Source organism: Engraulis encrasicolus, chromosome 13, assembly GCF_034702125.1.
Source record: "Engraulis encrasicolus isolate BLACKSEA-1 chromosome 13, IST_EnEncr_1.0, whole genome shotgun sequence".
In the NCBI taxonomy this organism is placed as follows: Eukaryota; Metazoa; Chordata; class Actinopteri; order Clupeiformes; family Engraulidae; genus Engraulis; species Engraulis encrasicolus.
Genome location: NC_085869.1, coordinates 21,881,509 through 21,908,674, shown reverse-complemented (window position 1 = coordinate 21,908,674; position 27,166 = coordinate 21,881,509). Strand labels below are relative to the sequence as shown.

Sequence of the window (27,166 nt, the reverse complement as noted above, 5' to 3'; positions counted from 1 at the left end):
AGGTGGACACTAGTAGAATGATGGCGGATACGGGAAGCGAAGAAGTGGCGGTGATTGGGAATACCGATCTCACTCCCGGAGAGATTGAAAACAACATAAAGAATACGGTAAACTCTGCCGATGTGTCTCATATGAATGCGGTGGCATTCAAACCACTTACTCCAGTGCTAATGTTCATTGCTGTGTTTTTCAGTTCCCACCACTGGCAGGCCGTTTACGTCCCCGGAGTTGCGTAGCCCTTCGAAGTTCGAAGCAGCTAATGTTTTTTAGCCGCAGCTGGATCAGCTGAGCTTGGCTTGTAGCAACTTTGATGCTGGTTGTAGCAACTTAGTTATTACCGTCTTGAGCAGGGAGTCTTCTATGAAGTTCGCCCTGCCTCAGTGACGTTAATCCATTTACTGATTGAGAAACTCCAGACAGCCGTGGAGTGGGCTACTGTTGAAGACATCAAGTTGAGGACAGTCAAATAAATTGTTTTGGCTGTCTTCAAATGTGTGCTATCTCGCCGAGTGCTAGTCAGAAATTCCTTTGAATGGATGTGACACTTTACAGGTGTTGTCCTTACTTTTGGGCGTCGTGATTTTTAAACTGTTTTGGAAGCTTTACGCGCATGAACAACCAAATAGGATAATTCTCCCCTTGCCTCAATGTTGAAAGCCTGACGTAAACAACTCGTGATCTGTCACGCTGGCAAACATCTCGACATTTTTTGCAAGTGTCAGCCGGAGGTATTTATTTTATTATTTGCTTATGACCATGGGTATCGAAATGTAATTTGAGATCGATATCTTGGACTCCCAGCCAAGATATCGATATCGCCTAGAAAAGGGTCTCTGTAATCCTCCCAACTGAAGTCAAAGTCCTAAATCACGAGGATTAATTTACCCCCACTTAATTTGCCAAACTTAATTAAATGCAAGGGAGCCAACATGGACATCGTATCCAGAGTTTTCACCTTGTAGTTTAGGCGTACGCACGTCTCCCTGTGAAGTTGGAGAAGAAGCAACAATGTTGCCTTTTGACTTCATTAATGTTACCCCTATGTTAATGAGTTATTTAGTCGTATACCGTGTAATTAAATGCACCAGCACTCACCCCAACCTTATTCCTTCTCTGTCAAGATGGGTGAGGTGGGTGACGAGGAGATTGTTCTCCCCAAGAAGATGGAGATAAACGTGGCAGAGGCAGAGAAGAGGACAGTGAAGAATGCAGTCAACATGCAGGAGACCTACACTGTCTACCTCATAGAGACACGGTACGTTAGGGCTGCAGTCTGCCACACACACACTGTACTCAACACCACACACTAGGGGTGTCGTTCAGGGGAGTAACGTGTGACTGAGTCACCAGGGCCCCATGTATGTAGGGGACCCATAAACAGTCGGGTTCATGAAGCTATATGGCTGGGGGGTCCATTGGAGCTGATTGCACATAGGGCCCAAAAACTGCACTCATTCACTTATGTACAAATCAACACTAAAAGGAAGTATGTTGTGTAAGAGCGTCTGCTGAATGGAAAGTCAACAGCATTGGTATTGTGTAAAATGCATGTTAAGTTGAAATGCAATACAAGACACTACAAGGTGATGCACAGTTGTCGTGTCAGAATGTTCACGTTTTAGAACAAAATCAGTCCTCCATTTCAATATATGCTTGTGTTTTTTGGCTTCCCTCCATGCTTTCCAATGTTATGAATTTGATTGCAGTACCAGTTTTGGCCAGTACATGTTTATTGTATGCCTATAGCCCACAACAATTATATTTATGATAATCTTTTGTTTTAAAGCTTCATCCAAAAGTGTAGTGCATGTATGGTTTGTATGTTTTCTTTTTTGTAGTTCATCATTGAAGTTGTGTGACGAGTTCCCCAATGTTTTGCTGTTACAAAAAGATATTCAGTCATCTTGATGTAGCCATGTTTTGTTAATAGAAAGCCTTATGCAATATTTGGAACAACAACTTGGAATAATATGAATAACATGGTGTCATTCAAACTGATATTTGAAGTGTGTTTTCAGTTGCGTTTTGTAGTGCAGTATATTCTTGTAACAGCATGCTTTAAATGGGACAAAAGGAAATCTTCTGTCTATGGGGCACCTAAGTCTCCACCCCTTCCGGGCGGCTTCTGGGGCTGGCAACGGAAAAACTTTTGACTGGGTTGTAATGGACTGATCAAAGCTATTTTCCGACCCACCTCGCATTTCCCCGTGGATCACACATATGCTGTGCCTCAGAATTAATAACAACCAATGGTGTGCTTGTTGACTTCACTTGGCAAGCGATTTTTGAGTTGTGAATGTGCAAAAATATGTAATTATTTGGACTACACAACAGACGTCGCATGTCCGACGTGCAGCCACTTAAGCCACGGTGCAGCGGTAGGGTTGGCTGTGCCTCGGTTCACGTCAGATATGCGAGGCGCAAGTGTAGTCTCCAACACAGTTTTGCACAAAAGCTAAAATAACGTTTCTTGCGTGCCGAAAATGAGTGGTCTTACGACGCAAATCCAAACCTTTCAAATTCACTGTCATCATATGTGAAATCCAGAGCACATGCCAAACTGGATGAGGATTTAGCTTGACTCGCTCCATTGACTCGCATTCAAAATTTTGCGAGCTCCTGCCCCATGTATCGGAAGTAGAAGGGCGTGACTTAGGTGCCCCTAGTGCGCTCGCCAGGGGCGGAGCTATAGGGGGGACAAGGAGGGCATTTTCCCCGGGGCTAAGGGTCCTCCTTTATTGGTGTAGGTAGGGGCCTTATTGTAACCATGGCAGGCTGTATGGAGGAGCCCTATAGATGGGTTGCCCTGGGGCCCTGTGTGCAATTGCTCCGCCACTGCCGCTCGCCAGGGGCATCAAGTGCAATGCCAAGGCTTGTTTCAGTGTTGATGTCAGTGGTAAGTAGGGATGCAAATTATCGATGAATTCATTAATCGTTAGTTGATTGCCTCATCGATCGACTTACGATTAATTGATAAGCGGCGGTTTCCCTCCGAAATCTCAATGTTTCCAACAAAAACACTCCTAAAAAATGAGATAAAATGCTACATTTAAATTACTTCTATTTAAATTCTTGATTTCTAAATGTTCCCACTCTTCACACCCCTCTTCACACACACTCTTCACTTGTCCATCTCAACTGGGTCTCTTGCCAGTAGAATTGTCGATTAATTGCGATTAATGTTTTTTTTAATCGATTAATGCATTCATTGATTAATGCATTCGATTTGTCGATTAATCGATTAATCGTTTGCATCCCTAGTGGTAAGTTTTTACACTGTAAAAATGGTAAGAGGCTCAGTTATTGCTTCAAAGTTGTTCATGGCATGGTACATTTAAGATATTTAGTCCCATTATGAAATGTTTTAAAAATAAACGAATAATCCCGTTTTTCCTCTCTCCTCCACTTTAAGGAATAACCTTCTTTAAAAAAAAAAAAAAAACTTTACTGAGCAACAACAATACAAAGACTCAGAAAGGATGGGGTAGACCCCAAACATAAAACATGCTCACTTTTTTTTAAAACAGTTTTCAGAAAAATTACCCATCCCACAGCCACATCCCCAACAACCTCATGTTTAAGCACAGAGAAGAACCCTCTTAATGAGATGGGATTAGGGAGGAACGAGGAGCGGGGTGGCAGCCTTTTTGTGTCCATAGCTCATAACATGAAACAAGTTGGTTTAAGACCCTGCGACTATCATATTGCTGGCCTATCTGTGGCCTGCATCAGTTAGAGTTTCCCAGCTACGCCCACACTTGGTGACGGCAGGGGTCAGAGTAGGGCCACGGCCGAGACGCAGCCAGAACCACTTCAGACCAGACCTGCACTGGAGCTGTGAAACTTAACACAGAGCTGGAGAGGAGGGCTAGCCCTGACACATGTAGACACACACACACGCACACACACGCACACACACACACACACACACACACACACACACACACACACACACACAGACATGCACGCACTCACGTGCACACACACACGCACACACACACACACACACACACACACACACACAGACATGCACGCACTCACGTGCACACACACGCGCACACACACGCGCACACACGCACGCACACACACACACACACACACACACACACACACACACACAGACATGCACGCACTCACGTGCACACACACGCGCACACACACACACACACACACACACACACTCGCTCGCCCGTCAAAAAGGAGGAAAAGAAACCCCCACCACACTCCCGTAGTGTTTACATAGGAGGTGGAAATGTAATCAAATCGGAGTTTATCCTCATCCCTCCACCAAGATGAAGCTCCCCTGAAACAAAAACACAGTTAGCCACCCCATTGACAGACAAACAGATGAAAACCGCTCTCACCTTACCATACTACTATCCTGGCTTTTACAGCGGTAGGAAAATTATAATTTGCATCAGTCCTGTCCTGTTTTGTATATTCATGAAGTGTGTGCGTGCGTGTGTGTGCGCGTGCGTGCGTGCATGCATCTCTGTGAACTGGAAAGAAAGGAAAGATGGAAAAAAGAAGATGCTGATGTGTGGGGTAGACATTGAGGTCCAAACTTGGCCAATTGTGCTTTTTCTTGTTTGTTTTTATCGTTAAAGATAAAACGAAAGGTGTGAAAAACATTGTGTACTGACATGTGCACACACAGTTTAGCATTCTCTGTTGTATTAAGAGCGGGAGTGCCCCACAAGGGAGAGAGGGGGAGAGAGAGAGAGATAGAGGGGGGAGAACGAGAGAGGGAACGAGAGAGAAAACACTCTGACAATGGCAGCTTCACCTTCCTGGAGCTCCCCAGTGGCCTCAGAGGGTCTGCACGCGCGCGGTGAGAGTTGTCCCAGTGCCGGGGCCGCACAGAGATGTATTGTTGGCCTATCCCCTAAAAGGAAACACATGTTTTGGTTGGGACCTGAATAGTGCATGCTATTAAATACATACACACACACACACACACACACACACACACACACACACACACACACACACACACACACACACACACACACACACACACACACACACACACTGTATCTCTCTCGCTCTCTCTCTCTCACACACATACTGTACACATAATCATATACTCACACACGCAAACTGGTCTTTGTTTACCTCAGGCCAGAGAGAGAGAGAGAGAAAGAGGAAGAGGAAGAGAGAAGGAGAGGGAGGGAGGTAGGGGGGGGAGAGGAAGGGAGGCAGGCTCTGCTGCGATGCGATGCAGACTCGGGGGCCATGCGTTCCCCTTCCCGCAGTCAGGAGGAGTGGAGAATGCCCCCCAGCATCACTGGAGCCTGAGCCTGAGCTTCAGCCAGAGACAGAGCCAGAGCCACGCTCTCCCTTTGTGATTCCAGCACGCATTATTAGTGGAGTGACCATTATGAGCTCTCATTTCCTCCCCAAGGTCCACTGGATTCACAACTCCAATTTCTTCCATCTCTCTCCCCTCTTGCTCTCCCTCTTGCTCTCCCTCTTGCTCTCTCTCTTGCTCATCCCCTCTCTCTCCCTCTCCCTCTCTTTCCCCTATCACCCCTCTTTGTACTCTTCCCTCATGCTGTGTTGTTTTTTTGCTTTACTCTTTATGTACCCACCATAAGCTCATCCTTCTGTTTATCTAAATCTTTGTCTATTTATTTGTTGTTTCTTTATCTCCACTCAGTCATCTTTGTCTTTTGAGGTCCTAATGTTTATATTTCATCTAGGGCCCCAAAATGGCTAGATCTGCCCCTGCTGTGACACCGGTGACTTCTCTGCCCTCTCTCTGTGTCTTTCTGTCCAATAAAGTCTCACTCTTTCCTAAGTGAGCTGCAGCTCGTGTACGTGCGTGCGTGCGTGCTTGCTTGCGTGTGCCGTGTATGTGCATGTGTGTGGGAAATGTTTTTATTGATTTTGGGATTCCCGTCTATCTGGGCTCGGCAGTCATCATGGCTGCAGAAGTTTCCAGAGCTTCGTCTTGAGTGGTCCATCTGCCCCTGGGTTCTTGGCATCGGACACCTCCCGGAGATAGTTGTTGCCATTTCACTTTTGTTTGGCACGTTGCGCACACGTTGGCCACTTTGGAGGTCCACTACTAGCAGCGTTCCCCCAACTTTGCCAGTGTAATGGGATAGCTCCTCTCTGACCTGCTCAGGTTGTGGTGGTCAGGGGTGGGGAGGGACGTTATTTTCTTTTAGAGCAATTATTTAAAAAAAAGGCGAGTTTAATTTATCTTGCATCGAGTGTTTACGTCCGCAGTCAGCGGTTTGGTATGCTGACCACTGAAATATCGTCCCGCTATGTCAACTCAGGATGATGCTAACGTCAACAGGCCACCTCAGCTTGGCCCTCTGTGTGTGTTTTTTGTTTCACACTGACCCCACTTATTGAATATTAATGTTGACGTTTTGATTACACTATCTTGGCAATGGCAATTAATGGGAGAATATTGCTGTAGAAAGTTCTAGGGCACGAGGCCATGGACAAATGAGAGTTCTGTCCCCTCAGAGAGATGGCTGCTTTTTAAATATGTGGCACTGTATTGTTATTCCTTAAAAAAATATTGCCCTCTGTGAGACAGAGAGTTGTACTTGTGCTCTATGTTATGGTTATTGCAATGTGGTCGTTAATGCAATCTAATATTTTCATAGCGTTCCGGATACATGTTTCTGTTTATGTTGGCTGGATCATAAACGTAGCTTAGCCAGATATTGAGATGTAAACATTTTGTGCCGCAGCAGCATGGGGGACATACGTGCTGTAGGATGTACAACAACAGTTCATAATGAACTCCTAAAGTATTCATAAATCGACATCAATAATTCCAAACACTGGCTTCATGAGTACAATAAATGCAAGGCTGAAAGACCTCAGACAAGGAGACATGAAGTCAGGTGTGGGGTAGTTGCATATAATCAGGGCTGCTAACTCCCTGGGGGAAAAAATAAGGGACACTACTGTACATTTTTGCAGGGGTCCTCCCTCAGAAAAAAATTAAATATCTTAGATGCAATTTCCTGCATTTTAACCAACTTTCGTCCTGTTTCATGTTAATACACAACCGTACTTTTGACTCTAAATACGGGACGCTTCTGTATTTCAAGGGACGCTTGGCAACTCCAGATAATGCACTGAACATTTGCTAGTAAGCTGTCCTAATAATTTTTTAAAAAAAATTCAGGCGTAGAATGTTGACTTGACTTTCCACTAGGGATGCAAATTATCGATTAATTAATTAATCGTTAGTTGATTTCCTTATCGATCGACTTACGATTGATTGATAAGCGGCGTTTTTTTCCCCAGAAATCACAATGTTTCTCGAAAAAAACCCTACTAAATCTAAAAATTACAATTAAAGTGAGAAGTTTTTTTGCGATTTATGTTTTTTAATCGATTAACACATTCATCGATTAAAGTAGATTCATCGATTAATCGTTTGCATCCCTACTTTCCACCCTGGTGAATATCACCTATTTGTATGTGCAAATAATTATGAAATTGAACATGGGGCCTATACTAAGAAGCTGTTTAAGAAGTAAACCAGGTTAAGTTAAGAGGTAAATCATTTCTTGAGAAAATGACGACTCCAGGCTCCTGTATTACATTATTTACCTCAAGAAAATGAGGACTCCAGGCTCTTCCTGTGAGGTGATTTAAGTGTACTTCTTAACTTAACCTGGTTTGTCTGTTGGTCCGTTTTCTCTTTCATTCTCCACCCAAAGCCCGGCGGATGATGCGTCCGAGGGCACCAACCCCACTCCCGACTCGCTGTGGAGACGCTACAGTGAGTTTGAGATCCTGCGCAGCTACTTCCTAGTCGCCTACCCCCACGTGGTCGTGCCTCCCCTTCCGGAGAAGCGGGTGAGTGAAAATGCCCTTCCGTCCAAATGGTGTACATTTACTGTAATTAACTGTACCTGGAACCGCAGGCTGTCTCTGTAAATCTTTTGTCCCTGTAATCATTCTGTTTATAATGGTGCCTCTACGCATATACTTAACCTGCTACATGGATAATAGCAGGGTTTTGCTGGCACCCTAATCTTTGCTGGCACAGTCGGAGCAGCTTGCTGTATAAGAACTCTCTTGTCATGTTTGGTAAATGAAGTCCTCCACTCAGAATCTTTTGTTTGAAAAAGACATTACTCAAAACCACAATCCTTAAGTTCGTTTTTACTACATGTGGTAAACAGTGCCAGATTTTTTTGTCTCGCTTAATGTGCCATTGATATGGCACCAAACCCTTTTGACGTTTATTTGACATGGTTTTAAGAGCACTGTCACTGTGGTCATAATGGCCTTTTCCAGTTATATTTAATCATGCCAATGTAACAGTGAATAACCAGTTTGCTCTTCATTGCCTTTCCTTTTGGAGTTTTAATAACATGGATATTCACAAATGGAAAACACAGTAATAATAACGATAGACACTCCTAAACAGAACATAAGGCACTGCACAAGGCTATACTGATCAAAACTGCAGTCAATTCTTACTTTATGTCACGATCCAGCAATTTATTCAATCTATGATATATGCACAGTTTGTCCTCTGAGGAGCATCTAAACTAAGTTTATATTTCAAAAAAATACATTTTAATTATTTTTTTATATGTTATGTCATCCCTAAAAGTTTTATACTTTAGCAGTGTTACGTTTTAACATTTTATTCCATCCCTTACAAGTTTTTACATGTTATTCCATCCCTTACAAGTTTTTACATGTTATTCCATCCCTACACGTTTTTATTCGGCGTGAATGTGAGCCTCCCCCCACAGGAGTACCAAGCTGGAGATGGTAATTCTGTGGCCACTGTCCAGCCGTACAGACTGAAACCGACTGGGGACACGGCTCTTGTGGTTTCCACCCAGAGTGGAAGTCCTCCATAAGTGCCTGGCTTACACCACAACTCCCATTGGCCAAAGAGTTCAGCTGTAGGCGACTGGACCTCTTCTCTGAGCTTCAACAACACATTTCGCTCCTCATCCAAGAAGAACCATCGTCAGTCCCTGGTTGATGTAGAAAAGTGTTCCTCAACAGGGGCCTAGGGGGCGTTGGGGAGCCCTAGGAGGGCGTTGAGAAGGATACAATTGAGAGGGGGCCGGGCTTAGTTCCCATCGGGGGGCATTAGTCTATTTTGTTTTTCAATACTAAGGGAGATGTTGGCAGGCTTATGATGAGGTCAAGGGGGCGTTGGGAGGCTTGGGGCGTTTGTTCCAAAAAGGTTGAGAAACACTAATGTTGATGGAGATTCTGATAGTTATACCAGAGAGAGTAGAGAGAGAGAGGTTCCATTGGCCCATTGTTTCCGGGTTCTATTATTGCAAGGGGAAGGGGGGGGGAAATCCCCCTTTAGGCAGACCTAGGCAGACCTAAGGACTGTTCTATTCAATGGTAGGAGTATTATGACACGTCCCTTTAGGCAGACCGGAACCTGGTCATGTTAGGTAGCCATAGCAACCCATTACATTGGCATATCTCTATATACTTAAAGCATCTCTGGTTATACTTTCCTGGACTGCTCCGCTCCCTCAGCATGTCCCTCTACATACAGTACACGCATCAGAATTGAAGAATGGATGAGGAGCGAAATGCTTACACGCTGAAACAGCTAAACCTGTTGGACTAAAGGAGCTGTGGTGTAAAGCACAACAGCTCCTTGGGATAGCATGACTTGGACGAATGATAATCTTCACACAGACACTTTAGGGCAGTCATGGGTAAGCGGTTAGGGCGTCAGACTTGTAGCCCAAAGGTTGCCGGTTTGACTCCCGACCCGCCAGGTTGGTGGCGGAAGTAATTAACCAGTGCTCTTCTTCCCCCATCCTCCTCCATGACTGCAGAGGGGCAATGCCTAATGACGCCAGAAAGGGAGCAATGCGGTGGGACGGTACCATTCTCACCCTGAGAATGGTACCGTCCCGCCGCATTGCTCCCTTTCAGGCGCCATTGGGGGCTGCCCCCTTGCACGGGTGAGGCACAAATGCAATTTCGTTGTGTGCAGTGTGTACTTGTGTGCTGTGGAGTGCTGTGTCACAATGACAATGGAAGTTGGAGGTTCCCAGTTGGGTTTTCACTTCGTTTCACACCTCTATTAGTCCCATTCAGGGCTCTAAATTAACACCAGCCAACCGGCCAAATTCTGGTGAAATTTCAGTTTTGCTGGTAGAAAATACCAACTGACTAGCCACTTTGACCCATTAGTAACTGTGTATCTAGCAGGGATGGAAATAAGCACCCGTCAACCTGCCAATGACGGGTAAATATCAGTGGTGACTGGTAAATTTTTCAACCCACTAGTCACTTTGACTGGTAAAAACAGTGAGCGACTGGTAGATTTTGAAATCTACCTGCCACCGTGACTGGTGGGGAAAAAAACTTAAGTTCCACCCCTGGTATCTAGCTAGTAAGATGAACATCTACTAGCAATTTTGGCTAGTGATGAAAAAAGTTAATTTAGAGCCCTGGTCCCATCTCATCTGCATTTCCTCTCTATCTCTCCATCCTCTGCTCTGCTAGGCGGAGTTTGTGTGGCACAAGCTGTCTGCGGACAACATGGATCCGGACTTTGTGGAGCGTCGGCGCGTGGGCTTGGAGAACTTCCTGCTTCGAGTGGCGTCCCACCCCATCCTCGCCTCAGACAATATCTTCTACTCCTTCCTCACCGAGGTAGGCGGCTGTAGGCCTAGTGGTTGTACTCAGAAAGCAGGGCATTAAGGATTAAATGGTATGGATCCCCTAGACTAAAGGTGTATTTTTACTGCAGGCCCCCACAATAGATAAATTCTGGAACAAAATAAGGGAAACGGCGTCATAATTCAGAGCCAGGAATGACTATTAACAAGATTGACCACTGAAACTCAACAGCAGAACATTCAATTCCGCATCTTGTCACAATCCTGCAATTCTACAATTTTAAACCAGGTTTACTCCTGAAGAGGTAAATCGTTTAATAGAAGAAATGAGGACTCCAGGCTCTTCTATTAGATGATTTACCTCTAAACTTAACCTGGTTTACTCCTGAACCAGCTTCTTAGTATAGTCCCCACTACCACTACAGTACCACTCCCACTCCGCCCTAAGCAAACACAAAGAAGTAGCCAGCAGACACACTGTACATAGAAATGGACAGGATGTCCCTCTGGCCAGCACAGCAATTACTCATGCAGGACATTACCCCCGGGCCGTCTCTGAAAGTTGTCAAAATGACACCTCTGCTCCCTGTCCACACACACACACACACACACACAGACACAGACACACACACAGACACAGACACAGACACAGACACACACACACACACACACACACACACACACACACACACACACTTTCACTCCCTCTTCTACACACACACACACACACACACACACACACACACACACACACACACACACACACACACACACACACACACACACACACGCACAACACACTGTCACTCCCTCTTCCACACACAAACACAAGTGCTCACTTATTTTTCTTATTCTTGCTCTCTCGCTCTAACACACACAAACACACCCCTTTCTCCTTGGGAGTGACAATGATGTAACTGTGTCAGAATTACCTCTGTAAACACAAGTCACTCTTTGTTGGTCCTTCAGGAAGGATAGGGACTTGAACTGGGGGGAAGGTGACGCTGTCTCTTCAAAGGGGACCTTCGAGCCAAATAATCTCGACTCAGGTCCATATCTCCTTTCTGCACTTCAATTGTGTTCGGCTTCCTCGAGTGGGCCCCTACTTTGAACGTGCTTGTCATGTCGGGGCGATGGTCTTTGTCAAAACGCTCGACTCAAGCCCCACTGTCCTCTGTGTCGCCCCACGCAGGAAAACGGCTGGAAGGAAGCGGTGCTGGAGACAGGATTTCAGGCAAAGGTACTCCATCAGCAGTATTGGGTTGCTCTGTCTTTACTTCTCTCTTGTTCGCTCCCTCTCTCTTTCTCTTTCTTTCTCTCCCTCTCTCTGTCTGTCTCTCTCTCTCTCTCTGCTCGAGTCCAATCCAACCACTCTCTCTCTCTCTCTGTCTCTCTCTCTGTCTCTCTCTCTGTCTCTCTCTCTCTCTCTCTCCGCTCCACATTACTCCAAACCAACCGCTCTCAGGCATACAGAAACCTCTGTGGTCGTCATATGACTTTTTAATGAAGTTACAGCAATTGATCTATATGAGCATTTAACGCAATATGGTTGACTCAAATTGCTACAAAATCAACACATCATTGCACACATTGCATCAACATTTGCCAGTTTATCCTACCGTTCAGCATGCTACTGCTGTCTCGTGCAGAAGCATAGTTCGTATATCTTGGTAATATGTGTGTGTGTGTTGTATTTGTGCTCGTCATAGATATTTACTGGAGTTTCGTGGTCTGTAATCGGCCCACAAACGCAAACCTCTCCTTGTAAAGGGACTTTGGGTATCTGGAAAGGCACTTCAGATCGCTAGGAAAGCACCCCACGCCCTGCTGATGGGGTTTCCCATGTTGATCCTCCTAATGTTTTTGGGAGGTAACCGATGGAGCGCAAATTTTAGAATGATTTATTCAAGACTATAAAAGCGGTTACTGCCAATCAACATAACATGATAATGTTCAAGTACTTATTATATTGTTGTTGTCAGTAAATTGTGTTTTTATGAGCAGGTAATGGTGTTGTTTGTGGCCTCATGGATAAAGTAAAAAAACAAACAAAAAAACCTCATAGTTTGTGTTAATGCGATGTGATAGCCTTTATTTGTTTCTTTTTTATTCCCTAGACCCATCTGAGTTCAAGATGTTGTTTCAGAGAAAGCTTAGAAGTTCAACAGTTCAGAAGTTCAAGCAGAATATTCATGAGCACTTAACATATTCTGGCCTCTCTCTCTCTCTCCCCCCTCTCTCTCCTTCCTCGTGTCTCCCTAAAGGCAGACTCCAGGCTGAAAGCCCTCAACGCGACATTCCGGGTGAAGAACCCAGATAAGTGAGTCACTTGCTCTTTCGCAATACTTTGCGAGTGTTCTTGATATATATTAAAAAAAAACCTCACTTCATCCCTTATCATCTGTTGAAAAGGGATATTTTGTCATTTTTGTCCTTGTCTGTGTGCCATTCTTTCCCCTTAAACTTTGTGTCTGTCTGTCTGTCTGTCTGTCTGTCTGTCTGTCTGTCTGTCTGTCTGTCTGTCTGTCTGTCTGTCTGTCTCCTACAATCTCGCCTTTTCCTTATGCTTTCTCTCTGTCCCTTCTCTCTCTCTCTCTCTCTCTCTCTCTCTCTCTCTCTCTCTCTCTCTCTCTCTCTCTCTCTCTCTCTCTCTCTCTCTCCTCTTTCTTATGCTTTCTCCCTGTCCCTTCTCTCTCTCTCTCTCTCTCTCTCTCTCTCTCTCTCTCTCTCTCTCTGCCCTTGCTGTGTGTAGGAGGTTTGCGGAGATGAAGCACTATGGTGATGAGCTGCAGTCTGTCATCTCCCAGCTGTTGCGAGTGCGCGCGGTGAGTAGAGTGGAGTGGCCCCAGCTGGCCCGCGTCACAGGCCCCTCGGCTCCCCTCTCAAGCACGCCGCCTTTCAAACACACACGACACGCACTAATCTATTACGCACGCACACGGGCAGCACACACGGAGCGCTACAGGTGTTTATATTTCAGTCTGTTTGAAAGAAGATGCACAACTTATTCCAAATGTAAAATGTCATGTCATATGCTTTTTGAAAGAAGCAAAAGACAATTAGCCAGGAATTAACCATGAAATCGTATATGCTTACTTTTCCACATGAATAATGATCTCATATACAGTATAATATGTATACAATATGACCCACGCATGCATGCACGCACACACGGAAAGATGCACGCAAAGAAACACACACACACACACACACACACACACACACACACACACACACACACACACACACACACACACACACACACACACACACACACACACACACACACACACACACACACACACATTAAGTCAAGTTGGGTCAAACACACTCACACACACACACACACAACGATGCTTAACCTCACTCACCAGTGGTTTCTCCCTTTTTAGAGTGAGCATTTCTATATACCCCTGTCTTGGAGCATAATAGCAAGTTGTCAGCAAACAGGCAAAAACATGCACAACAGTTAGTTTTTGTGTCAAAACGCAGCTCGGGCAGAGAGGAAGCGTGTAATGCCTGTTGGCAAATAGAAAGGCCAGGAGCTTTTTTTAAGGGGCTTTCACCACAAGCTTGCAAGTTTTTTGTTGTCGTTTTGAGTCATTATATCATATTTCTGCACACGGCCGCACTTTTTTTTTTCAAAGTGCTGGACTTTATGAAAACATGCTCGCTCTTCGGTTTCACCGGCTGACCTCTCTGCTCTCCTCTCCTCTCCTCTCCTCTCCTCTCCTCTCCTCTCCTCTCCTCTTCTCATCTCCTCTCCTCCTCTTTCCTCTCCTCTCCTCCCCTCTCCTCTCCTCTCCTCTCCTCTCCTCTCCTCTCCTCTCCTCTCCTCTCCTCTCCACATTTAGAGGGTAGCCGATCGCCTCTACGGGGTGTACAAAGTGCACGGCAATTATGGCAGAGTCTTCAGGTAGGAATACAACATTTATTTTCCTTTCCTCTTTCTGAGAGACATTGATTGTTGGCTAAAACATACAATTGTTGAATATCAGTCGTGGCATATTGTGAAATCAAAACAGTACATTGTTATATTACATTACACATTGCACATTTTATAAAAGGCGAGTCACAGCTATTTGCATTCAGGGTGTTTGTTTCAGTTGCTGGAACAATGCAGGGTTAGGGGCCTTGCTCTATGGCACTTAAAGGCACACTCCGGGATTTTTGACATGGGACCTCATTTCCTGGTTAGCCAGAGTGTGAAGACTACTTTTTTTGAAAATCCAAGCAGTCTTTGCAGAGGTCTCTGGTGCTAGCAAACGTGAACAGCCTTTTGGTAATGCAAAGAAATCCCGGAGTAGAACTTAAAGCCATGGATGGAATGGAGTGGACATCTGCAACTTCTGATTTCAAAGGTGACTTCCTGTATAAAAAGAAGACAATCCGCACACTTTAGGTCAAACAAGTTGTATGCACTCTGCCTGATGAAGGTCTAAGGACCGAAAGCTTGCAAGTCAAGTAAAGCTTCTTTGCACAAAAATAGACCCGAAGTGTGCGGATTGTCTTCTTTTTATACAGATTTTTTTTACTGAATCCTGCACCTTCTAAACAGATGAGCGGTGGCCTATCACAACTTAAGGTGACTTCCTGACCATTAGGCCATGCCAAAGATTTTCTAGGTGCCTTTCCACCGTCTCTCTCCATACCCAGGCAATCAGCTAATAGTCATTGGCCAATCAAATAGCCGATGAGAAGCTGGACCAATTGTCCTCATTCTCTGCCCAGTAAGCAGCAGCACCTTCCTGTGCCAACATGTCAGTGGGTTCTTTGTTTTTTTTTTTAAAAAAATTGCGGGGGTTTTACAAACCTTTATCGGTGTTAATCAGACCAGACAGTGAAGCAGAGACAGGATGGGGTTGGCCGCATAGTACGAATGCCCTACTGTTAGCTCCACGGTAGTAGCCTGATTATCATCGACTTTCAAATCTCTTCGAGACTTGGTCTGACCAAGAGCATAACAATTAACATTTCCCAAACAGCATTTCCCAAATGGCCTCCCTTGGTTTGCCAATGATTGTTTCCTTCCCAACAAAGTGGGAGGAGTTCCCGTATTTGCGGGAACTCAGAAAGTATGCTGCATTGCTCTTGACCTGACTGGTAGCAACACTGAAGCTGTTGCGTTACTAGGAGGGCACGGCCTGGCTACCATGGTAGGGCCCAGTGGATTCTTTCTAATATGTGGACTCTCGTCCTCCCTTGCTCACTTGCCTCCTAGTGGCCTCGTGATGACTTACTGCCTTACTGTCTATGTCTAACTGTCTATGTCTAATTGTCTATGTCCACACCTAAAGTCTATGGCTATGTCTGCATGGGAAGTAAGAAACGTAATTTCAATTTTTTGTATGACCAGTGCATGTAAAGAAATTGACAATAAAGCCGACTTGACTTGACTTGACTTGACGTCACCAACAACCAAATTGTATTTCAATATCTTGCGAAAGCTCAATTCTATGCCATTTTCTAATTTGCGAACGGGATGGTGAATGAAGTATAGTCCCCCAAAAGTTGTTGGAGCTAGGCTGACCGTGGGGAAACTTTATAGTTCTGTCAACGGAGGCGGGGTGTCTGCGAAACGCTAGGCCACAAGCACAGGCTGAGGAGTGGAGTCCGCATATTGGAATGCACCTCTTGTCTTTAGAGTTTGCTCCGTGTTCAAGCTTGACAGAAAACTGACTTGAGTGTGTTTCCTCGACAGTGAATGGAGTGCCATAGAGAAGGAGATGGGGGACGGACTACAGAGTGCCGGCCATCATATGGACGCGTGAGTTTGACCCACACACACACACACACACACACACACACACACACACACACACACACACACACACACACACACACACACACACACACACACACACACACACACACACACAGTTTACTTCTTTATTTGGATTGACAGATAGACATGTATCTTAGCACAAGCCACGTTTCATAGGAGTTTTACATAAAACTAAAAGAATCCGCTCACTGGTTGTCCTAAGGATACATGTGGCACCTATGTCTCCAAATGAAGACGCACACACGCACACACTTTTCTACTGTATTTTCATACTACGAGCCAAGCAAACGACCTCTCATTCCACTTCTGGTGTATTGTTGAAGGACAATATAAAAGAACAGCCCAAGTCTACCATTACCCCAGAAATATACTAACACATGCATACCTCATAACCCTCAAAGGCACAGCCCCAGCCCCACACCCAGCAACTTTTTATCGCCTTAACAGTAAGCTGGGAAGAAATTGGGTGGCGGGAGGGAGAGAGAGAAGGTGGTAAGGGGTTTTTGCTCTGTCACTTTAATAATGTTTCAGTGTAACCTTGATGGGATTAGTGCCGGATTCTGTTGCAGCTGTTTTCACTGTGTGTTCCCCACCCAACCCCCCTCCCTCCCTCCCTGACTCCCCATCCCTCCCCATCCTTCCCCGGCCACTGCCCTTCCACTCTCCTCCCAGCTTCTCCCTCAGTCAGGTTCTCCCCTTACCCTCCGAGACCTCATCAACCCAAGCTGAAAAATGAAGGAGTTGCCTGACTTTCTCCACCCTCCATCCTCCTCCTACTCAACCTCTAACCCTCTCCATCCCACCCCACCTCCTCCCTGCCTCCCTGCCTGCCTGCCTGCCTGCCTCCCTGCCTGCCTGCCTGCCTGCCTGCCTATCTGCCTGCCTCCCTGCCTCCCTGCCTCCCTGCCTCCCTGCCTCCCTGCCTCCCTGCCTCCCTGCCTCCCTGTCTGCCTCCCTGCCTGCCTCCCTCCCTGCCTCCCTGCCTGCCTCCCTGCCTGCCTCCCTGCCTGCCTGCCTGCCTGCCTGCCTGCCTGCCTCCCCACCTCCTCCCTGCCTCCCTGCCTGCCTGCCTGCCTGCCTGCCTGCCTGCCTGCCTGCCTGCCTGCCTGGCTGGTCGGCTGGTCGGGCCTGTGCAGTGCGTGCCCTCTGTCCAGAGCTGTAAACCACATGCTCCAAAGTGGTTTGAAAGCCCTTAAAAGTTTTTGGATGGGGGCGGACTGGTAACAAGTAGCTAAAAGGGTTTTGGGGTTCAAAAAAAAGGGGAAAAAACTTGGGGCAGATTGATTGAGGGGGACTCTGGGGAGGGTTTGGGTTTTGGGTCTGACTGGCAAATCACCAAAACACCCTCCGCCACCACCACCACCACCACCAGCCGGTCGTCAAAACACCCTCCGCCACCACCTCCGCAAAGCACACCACCACCACCACCTGCCTCACCACTCCACCAGTCCCCCACCAGACACTGTTGCTGCAATGATGATGGCCATAGAGATACCACCACCACCACCACCACCCCGTCCCCAAAACACCATCCACCTCCACAAAGCACACCACCACCACCACCACCACCACCCCATCCCCAAAACACCCTCCACCTCCGCAAAGCACACCACCACCACCACCACCACCACCACCACCCCGTCCCCAAGCCTCACCACACCACCAGCCCCCCCACCAGACCAGACACTGTTGCAATGATGATGTCCATAGAGATACACACAAGAGAGACTGCAGCCCATTGCCTGCCACAGTTATGCTGTCCACACTCGCTCCCTCTAGTAGTGGGGTCCGGGACGCCTTTCTCTTGATGGCTTCCAGATTGCCTCCGCTCAACGCCGGGGGGGGGGTCAGAGGTTGCCGGGTCCACAGGGCTGCCTAAGGGGAGCTCCATCCATCGTCATCTCCGTGGAGACCCACGTTAAAAATAAGAAGCCTGTCCGTCAGCGGAGAGCTCGGTGGCGTGCCCGCGGGACATTTGACAGACACGCGTCATACTTAACTAACAGGACGAGGGGGAGGGTGCTGGGAATAAACCCCCGACTTAGAATGTAATTGTCATTACCGTTTCAGATTGTGGTTCTCCACCCCCCCCTCTGTTGTCTTTAGCGCACTCTGTTATAGTCATCAGAGGAAAAAGGGGGAAAGCGTGTGATGTATAACAGAGGTACAAGTGTATTTTGACAGGGTTTTCTATTGTAAACACTACGGTATTATTTTTTTTTGTGCTTTTGGCTCGCGGCCCCTGTTCATTTAAAAAGAGTCTAGCGGCCGCTCGGCTAGGCTTGCTTGTCAGTGGCCGCCCGTTCCCGCTGTAATACATTATCCAGCTGCTTTTTAAAAAACGTATTTAATGTTGTGCAATAACTAATATGTTCTCTCTCTCTCGTCTCTCGTCTCCTCCACTTTAGCTACGCCGCCTCTGTGGACGACATACTGGAAGAGGAGGAGCACTATGCGGACCAGCTCAAAGAGTATCTCTTCTACACCGACGCCCTGAGGTGGGTCTCGGAGAGGGATTTACATTCACGTCTCTCTCTCTTTATCCAACCGTGGCCCCCGCCTCCGCTGCCGCACTGTAACTAACCAAGCGGTCGGTAACAGGATAGCCTCTCCGCACCGCTGTATTAGGCAAGCACTTACCAGCGTTTAGGGAAGTTGTAATAACATCGAAAAGCGTAACGTCTTCCACGCCGGCTTTCGCGTAGCCAAAACCGTCTGTCCGTCTGTCTATATTAGTCGGGGGCAAGAAGGGGGGGGGGGATAACTCCATTATGAAAAACGGGCCTTATTTTGATAACCCGGCGTGAGGCTTTTAAACAGTTTCATAGTGGCAACGGTCCTTGGCGAGGGGGCTCATTTGACCGACCGCCCCCTCGGGCCAGGGTGCCCCGATTAGCCCATCGTCACGGTCCCCCTCACTGGCGGAAATGGAAGAGGCGCTGGCCTTGAAGAGGGCGAGTGTCCCGTCCACTGAGGGGGGAGCCAAGGCCTTGCGTTATCCCCACCGGCAGCTAGAATTCCAGGGGCTCCAAGCAGGGGCTCAGAGGAGAGGGCCTGCCATCGTTAGAGGAATCCTTACTCACGCAAGCCCACTTTGGCCCTGCCAATCAACCTTGGTGGTGGTGGTGGTGGACACACTTGGCTCATGGTTGGAGCCTGGTCTGGTCCCCTCATGACAAAGTCCCTCTAGAGACCAGTGATTCTCAAACTTGGGGCCGGGGCACTACTGGTGGACTGCAAACGTATTCTATGTGGGCCTTGAAATAATTTTCTAAAACAACAAAGTATATTTGCCATGTGTGTGTGTGTTGCCGTTGACCATTTATTTGAGGTGTGTTGTTTATTGGGTCAGAGGTGGGCCCCGAACATTTGTGAAATTTTCAAGTGGACCCTAAGTTGGAAAAGGTTGAGAAGCCCTTCTCTAGACAACTGATTACAGCACTAAAGCTGCTGCCCTTGAGGCTTCTGGAGAATAGGGCTGCAGGTACGGTAGGAGCATATCGCTGTGCTTATACAGCATAAGATGGAATTCATTCGTAACACTTGGGCCCTGACAATCAATCTTTGGTTGTGGTGTTGTTGACATAGCATTGGGCGAAAGCCGGCTGTTGACTCAACAAGTCAATAAGTCTGGCGAAAGCTAAGAGGAATCCGGGGTGGGATATGGTCTGACCAATTTCAATTAATTGGAGTTCTGAATTCAAATTAACATTAAAGTTTTGCTTTATTAGCATGACTGTTGTGTTATATAGTGTTGCAAAAGCATACAAATAACAAGACAAAAGTGTAAATCGTGTTATCTTAACCAATCAGTAACGGACTCTGCGGGTGAGTTCTGCATCACCACTCTCAACTGAATAGTGAGCGAACTGAGCTAGGAGGCTTTCGCTAGACTATGTGCAGAGCCAAAATCTTTGGAAGTACGTAGGATGGCGTCGCCAGGCTATTGTTGACGGACAGGTCTCTTCATATAGAGGTGTTGCCATTTGAAATGAATCGCCCCCCTCAGACAACTAATTACAGCCCAAGAAGTACTTCCCTTCAGGCTACCAGACATTAGAGGAGCATCTAAGGAGCCTATCGCTGTGCTTATATAACATGGAACCTATTCGTAACTTTTATCGTGCAATCTCGAAGCATATCGCATTGCTTCTATAAGATACAGTCCAGTCATAACTCTGTATCATGCGAGCTATAAGAAGTGCTGTGACCGTGCATTTTGCTTGTGGAGGCCGATTTGCTGTTTCATTTCCCGGGAATCCTTTGTTTTCCTATGTGACATAACCTAAATAGGTTCCCACAACGTGCTTTAGCCAAAAGAATTTGGCCAGTACTTTGGACTAACAATGGATAGAGGAGACTGCCAAGTGTAATGTAATGTAGCGCAACATACAGTATGTACGCGTATGTGTATGTGAGTGTTGCTTAGGTTGTGCATACATGTATTGTGCATATGTTGTTATCTGTTGAGTAGTACCGGCGTCTATGCATCTGAAAGTGGGATTGTGACTGGGTTATTATCACTCACTCTCTGACTGAGGCTGCTGTACATTATGACTGCATGTAAGGACCATATCGCTATGCTCATTTAAGATGGTATTCATTCATAGTGTTATCCTGCGATCTCGAAGCATATCACTTTGCTTCTATGAGATAGAATTCATTCATAACTGTAACACGCAATCTCTAGGAAGCTCCTCTAGCATGTATTTGGTTTTGGAGGCAGATTTGCAGTTTTCTCTCTCTGAAATCCTTTGCTTTAGTTATGGTAGATGCCACGATATAAATAGGGGCCTGGCCTACACTATGCTATATGTATTAAATTGAATCTGTCTGTATCTACTGTATCTGTATGCAATCTCTACAAACTGTGTATTCATTCGTGGAGGGAGATTTGTGGTTTTGCCTAGTTTGTTTATAGTATGTGTTGAATAGTACTGTATGTGCATGGGAGAGTGTAATTAAGCGGGCTTGCGGAGCAAGGACCATGCAGAGCATGGCCCTTGCAGAGCAAGGCCCGTTTATAGTAATCTCTAAGTCCTGTTTCATTATTGGTCTTGTGCAGGGGCAGTAAAAATAGAAAATGGATCTCCTCCTAGGCCTTTCGAGATAGAGACACCGTTCAAACACTAAAACGACCGGCTCGGCTTGGAGATCGCGTATCGTTATAGGCTTCTCCGTGTCTCTTGTCGTTTTCCCGTTTTTGGCGATTTTGTTAAAGCCTGGGTCTCCATTGAAAACTATGGTGGAACCTTCATGAACCAAAGTTCCGCCACTCTAGAGATTAGAGTGTAGGAGGCTTTTTCAGTCATAAAACATCAACACTTTCACCTAGAAGTTTAGTTGACGCGTTGTTAGCGAGCTCTATGGGATGTCTCCAAATTGTGAAAGTTTCATCTCCCAACTCCCAATACTTTTTAAATGGCAGGTTTGTAAAAAAAACAGGCCTGGCTCTATGGAGAATCCCATTCTTTCGAAAAGTGCATTTTTCAAGAGATCAGCGCATGTCCCACACGGAGGTCCATTTGTGCCTGAACCCTTTCACCTATAAACTTCATTCAAAGACTGTTAGAGAGATCACAAGCATGACTCCGATCTGTGAAAAGGACACGTGCCAACTCCTTTTAGTTTTTTTACAACGATGTTGTAAAGACAAAAATCTCATTCTCATTTTCTCCCCAGTTTAGAGCTCAATACTAACTGTCTTTCAGTCAATCACAACAGGTGCAGCCAGTGAAGTGTTCCATTTCAACTGTCACTGTCTCAAGATTCTATTCTTAACGAGCAGGTGCGAGCAAGCATTCTAGAAGTCTATTGTTCAGCTCTGCAATGCAATGTAATATAGTCTTGCTGGACTATGCATGATAATTAGCTGCTTGGCTTAGTGGTAATGCATGCCGCTGCATTAGAGATATGGAGGTTGAGGGTTCGAATCCCACCCGAAGCCATGTTGATTTTCTAAATTATATCATATGCAGCGTTCCTTGGCCGACTTAAAATGCCATGTATATCATTTAGTATGGATGGCAAATGTGCTGAATTACAGATATTGAGGTTGGGGGTTCGAAACCCAGTCAAAGCCATGTTGATTTTCAAAATTATATCATATGCAGTGTTCCTTGGCCAACTTAAAATGCCATGTATGTCATTTAGTATGCATGGCAAATGTGCTGGATTACAGATATGGAGGTTGGGGGGTCGAATCCCAGTCAAAGCCATGTTGATTTTCAAAATTATATCATATGCAGTGTTCCTTGGCCAACTTAAAATGCCATGTATATCATTTAGTATGAATGGCAAATGTGCTGAATTAGGGATATGGGGGTTGGAGGTTCGAACCCCAGTCGAAGCCATGTTGATTTTCAAAATGATATCATATGCAGTGTTCCTTAGCCAACTTCAAATATCATGTATTGTATGTCATTTAATATCAATGGCAAAGGGGTTGGATTACAGATATGGAGGTTGTGAGTTCTAATCCCGCTCGAAGCCATGTTGATTTTCAAAATTTTATCATATGCAGTGTTCCTTAGCCAACTTAAAATACCATGTATGTCATTTAGTATATCCCCAAAACGCAGAGCTACAACACTTTCAAGATGGCTGAATCCAAGATGGCTGAATTGTTTGGCCCATAACTTCTGACTGGGTGGATGGAGTTTTTCCAAGATTTCTTTTAGCTTTGTTTTCTCAATAGTACTTTGTTTCATCTCTGCCCCAAAAGGCAAGCCCGCTTCCAGCATTTTCTGTGAGAATGCATTTCTAGTTGTGACTGGGTTGTTATTACACACTGTCTAACTCATTGGTTCTCAACTTTTTTGTGAAGCCTCCCAACACCCCCTTGACCTCATCAAATAAAATAGACTAATGCCCCCCAACTATTCTAACTCAGTTTTTCTCAAAGTGGGGCGGAAGCCTCCCTAGGGGGGCGCGGAGGTATTGGAGGGGGGCGCGTGAAGTCATTCTGCTTTGCCGTTGAGTCAACACATTCACTTTACATTCACAATATATTCATTAATTTATTCACTTATATTTAGAGAACATCATAGGTAGGCTATATACGTGTATATTAGGCTTTAATAAACGTTACTAATATAAGGCCTATTTATTTTTTATTTTCGTAACCACTTTGCTTGAGGGGGAGCGCAGGCAGATACCATTCCTCTGAAGGGGGGAATGGCAGGAAGAGCTTGAGAAACACTGGTCTAACTAGTCTTGCGATGGCGTTTGTTTCAGGGCGGTGTGCAGGAAGCATGAGCTGATTCAGTATGAACTGGAGGCAGCGGCCACGGACCTCAGCACCAAGAAACAACAGCAGGAAGAGCTGGCTACAGGGGTATGTAGTGGAGTGGCCTGGCATGCTCTTACTCACTCACCTACTCACTCACTCACTCACTCACTCACTCACTCACTCACTCACTCACTCACTCACTCACTCACTCACTCACTCACTCACTCACTCACTCACTCACTCACTCACTCACTCACTCACACACACACGCACGCACACACACACACACACACACACACACACACACACACACACACACACACACACACACACACACACACACACACACACGCGCACACACACACTTTCTCTCACTCACTCACTATAGATAGGTGTTAAAGATAGGTTTCTCCTTCTGTTTACAAATTTGCGCTACAAGGAGGGACAAGATGCTAGGCAGCCAATCATGTCAGCATATTTTTTGAGTGACAGCAGTTTTCAATCAGAGCTTGCAGAGGGATCCTCAGCTGCGCGCGCAGACAGATTTTTTTTTTTATAGAAGAAATCTATGTAAACAAAGGATTGTGGCCTACACTGCGAATGTAGTCACATTTTTTAAAAGACAAAAAAAAACTGTGGCATAGGGCGCTTGCTCACACACACACACACACACACACACACACACACACACACACACACACACACACACACACACACACACACACACACACACACACACACACACACACACACACACACACACACACACACACACACACACACACACACACACACAAACTCAGCCCTCGCACAGGGAAGAGATGAGCCATGCTGTTCTAGATGGAAACTTCACACAAAGCACTTTTTCCCAACATCTTTTCCCCCTTTACTCTCTGAGTGACACGTGAGCTGATTTGTTGTAGCAGATCCTACAAACTCAACAGTTCATTGAGTAAGACACGAAATATTGGAATTTCGAAACCTGTTTTCTTTAGTAGATTAAGGATGAATCACCGCACACTGGTATCTTTGCTGGTAGTTTATTTGGTGAACAACGCGTTTCGCTATTGCTTCATGAAGCAAGCAATAGCGAAACGCGTTGTTCACCAAATAAACTACCAGCAAAGATACCAGTGTGCGGTGATTCATCCTTCATTTACTTGGATTACTCTTACTGCACATCACCAGCACCTGGACAGTGGTTGTGCACAGGGACGTTACTTTGACAGCTTCAGTAAATGTTAGATCAGTAGGATACCATGTCTTACATTGATTTTCTTGGTCAGGCATCAGCTACCAATTAAATATCATTTGAGGACCCTGACGCTAGATCTGACAGTTTTCCCTTTGTCTCACCTTCATCATCAATCTCATGGAAAACAAAAGACAGGTCACTGTTGCATTACTATCAGAATAATGTGGGCCTCAGATAGACTTAATTTACCGACTTAATGCTGAGCTTTACTGGTAGGACAATTAAAGTTGAAAAGTTTCGCTAGTTCTCCTTCCTTCTCTCTGCATCACAATTCCCCTGAAAAAACAGAGAGCAACCCTTCAACGCTTTGAGATCAGAAGAATGTGGGGCGGGGATTGTCTTTTTATTTTTATTCTTTTACTTTATTTGTGTATTTATGTAACCTGTCAGACACTTTAACGGTATTAATAAAAGTACTCTACTCTAGCCAGGCTTCGCCCTCCTAGTGATGCAACACCTTCGGCGTTGCTTCTAGTCAGGCCAGAAGCAATATACATATCGATTTTGAGCTCTAGAGAAATCGTGAACTCCACCCACATTGTTGGGAAACAATCAAATTTGAGCAGCTCCAACGGCCCTGGGTAGAGGCGTGTTCAAGGAAGTGACGTGATTTAAGCAGAGACATCACATTGGGACTAAAAACATGTTTGGTTTAAACTTCGGCACAGCCTTTTCTGACCTCGGACCAGTAGCAAACCGAGGGAGTCGGGTTAACCAAGCCGTTTGGGAAACATTGTTCGTTCTCTTCCTGGTCAGACCAAGTCTCGAAGAGTTTTGAAAGACGATGATAATCAGGCTCAGTGTTTCCCGCAGAATTTTCAGTCATTTTCAAAGTCAAGGTGGTGGGCCGTTAAAAGGTTGTTTTTATTTGGCTAAGCAACTTTATGAATTACATTCACAACATGAAATCTTCATCTTTTCAGGGTACCTAGTCAAGGTAGTAGGTGTTTCTTGTCAAGGTGGCCGCCTTAGCAATAAAGTGCTGGGGGAAACCCTGTGGCTAACTATACTCTACTCTACTTTCCAGACGGTGCGGACGTTCTCTTTGAAGGGGATGACCAGTAAGCTGTTTGGCCAGGAGACCCCCGAGGTGAGGGAGGGCAAGATGAAGGTCCTGGAAGGACAGATCCAGGAGGGCGAGGAGGCCCTGAAAGAAAAGAACACAGAGTGCGAGTAAGAGGAGACGGCTCTTCTTTTTACCCCATATTCTATTCCATATTTTATTCTACTTCCCGCTAAAAATGTTCCAACCACGCTCAAGTTTGACACACATGTGAGGGGTATACCAAGAAGCTGGTTCAGGAGTAAACCAGGTTAAGTTTAGAGTCATCTAATAAAAGAGCCTGGAGTCCTCATTTTCTTAAGATGGTTTACTCCTGAACCAACATCTTAGTAAAGGCCCCAGGGCAGGCCCCAGCTGTATTGTTTTGAAAAGGTAACATGTCTTTGTCAAGCATATGGCTTATACCTAATGCCAATCCATATTAATGTTGGCGTTAATATTAATTACATGAAAGCACAATTTAGCCATTGAAGGTGTGTTGTAAGTAGTTTTCTGTTTTCTATCCAGCGAGTTTGTACGAAGTGCCTGGTCGGAGATCGAGAGGTTTAAAGATCAGAAGAACCACGACCTGAAGGAGGCTCTGATCAGCTACGCCATCATGCAGATCAGCATGTGCAAAAAGGTAGGGGATACAGAGAAGCAACCGCATTGAGATTTAGAGCAGAGTAGTGTAGTTATTGGAAGTGTAACTTTATACAAAAATCACGGTTCGGTATGTACCTCGGTTTGGGGTCACAGTTCGGTACATTTTCAGTACAGTATAGGTTATACATTCAAACTGCCACTTTTCACGAACCGGATCCAGAACTTTTAAAAAGATTCTTCTCCATTGCTAGTATACAAATCTAGACGCTCCTAGTGACCGCAAATAGAATTGCAGGACAAGGCGAATGTTGACATTCCAGTTTCTAACTCCACCAAAAGAAGGTAGAAAGACTTAAAACGAAAATCGGGTATAACAATGTCAAATGTTCTATCAAACGGCTTCCTTAGCTGAGATCAGCACTCTCAGAGTGCATTCTTGTTGTGTTATGTCTCTCTTTACAGTTGCAGTGCTTGCTATGTCCCTTTTGGTCCTGTCACTCCAGTATCTCTCAAGTGTCTCTGTTTTCTCTCCTCTGCAGGGAATCCAGGTGTGGACCAATGCAAAAGAGTGCTTCAACAAGATGTGAGGCAGGGAGGACCTCCGGTACATTCCAGAGCAGCCTGGGGCCTATACTACAAAGCT

The 27,166-nt window shown here is 45.7% G+C and overlaps 1 protein-coding gene across 1 annotated transcript; it reads left to right on the top strand.

Moving 5' to 3' along the window:
- Nucleotides 1–27,166, top strand: snx4 (sorting nexin 4). The gene is made up of 14 exons (XM_063213449.1): nucleotides 1–107; nucleotides 1,122–1,255; nucleotides 7,698–7,836; nucleotides 10,489–10,638; nucleotides 11,797–11,844; nucleotides 12,869–12,924; nucleotides 13,357–13,429; nucleotides 14,459–14,520; nucleotides 16,306–16,371; nucleotides 18,798–18,887; nucleotides 23,626–23,725; nucleotides 25,903–26,048; nucleotides 26,446–26,560; nucleotides 27,063–27,166. Exons 1-14 carry the CDS (start codon nucleotides 18–20, stop codon nucleotides 27,108–27,110), a joined length of 1,317 nt encoding a protein of 438 aa, XP_063069519.1. The 5' UTR covers nucleotides 1–17; the 3' UTR covers nucleotides 27,111–27,166.

What these genes read in the sequence shown, in the direction of transcription:
- snx4 (XM_063213449.1), top strand. Translation starts at nt 18, where the DNA reads ATGATGGCGGATACGGGAAGCGAAGAAGTGGCGGTGATTGGGAATACC. An exon ending in CTCCCCTTCCGGAGAAGCGG is followed by an intron (nt 7,837 to 10,488) that starts GTGAGTGAAAAT and finishes CTGCTCTGCTAG; the next exon opens with GCGGAGTTTGTGTGGCACAA. An exon ending in AGATCAGCATGTGCAAAAAG is followed by an intron (nt 26,561 to 27,062) that starts GTAGGGGATACA and finishes TCTCCTCTGCAG; the next exon opens with GGAATCCAGGTGTGGACCAA.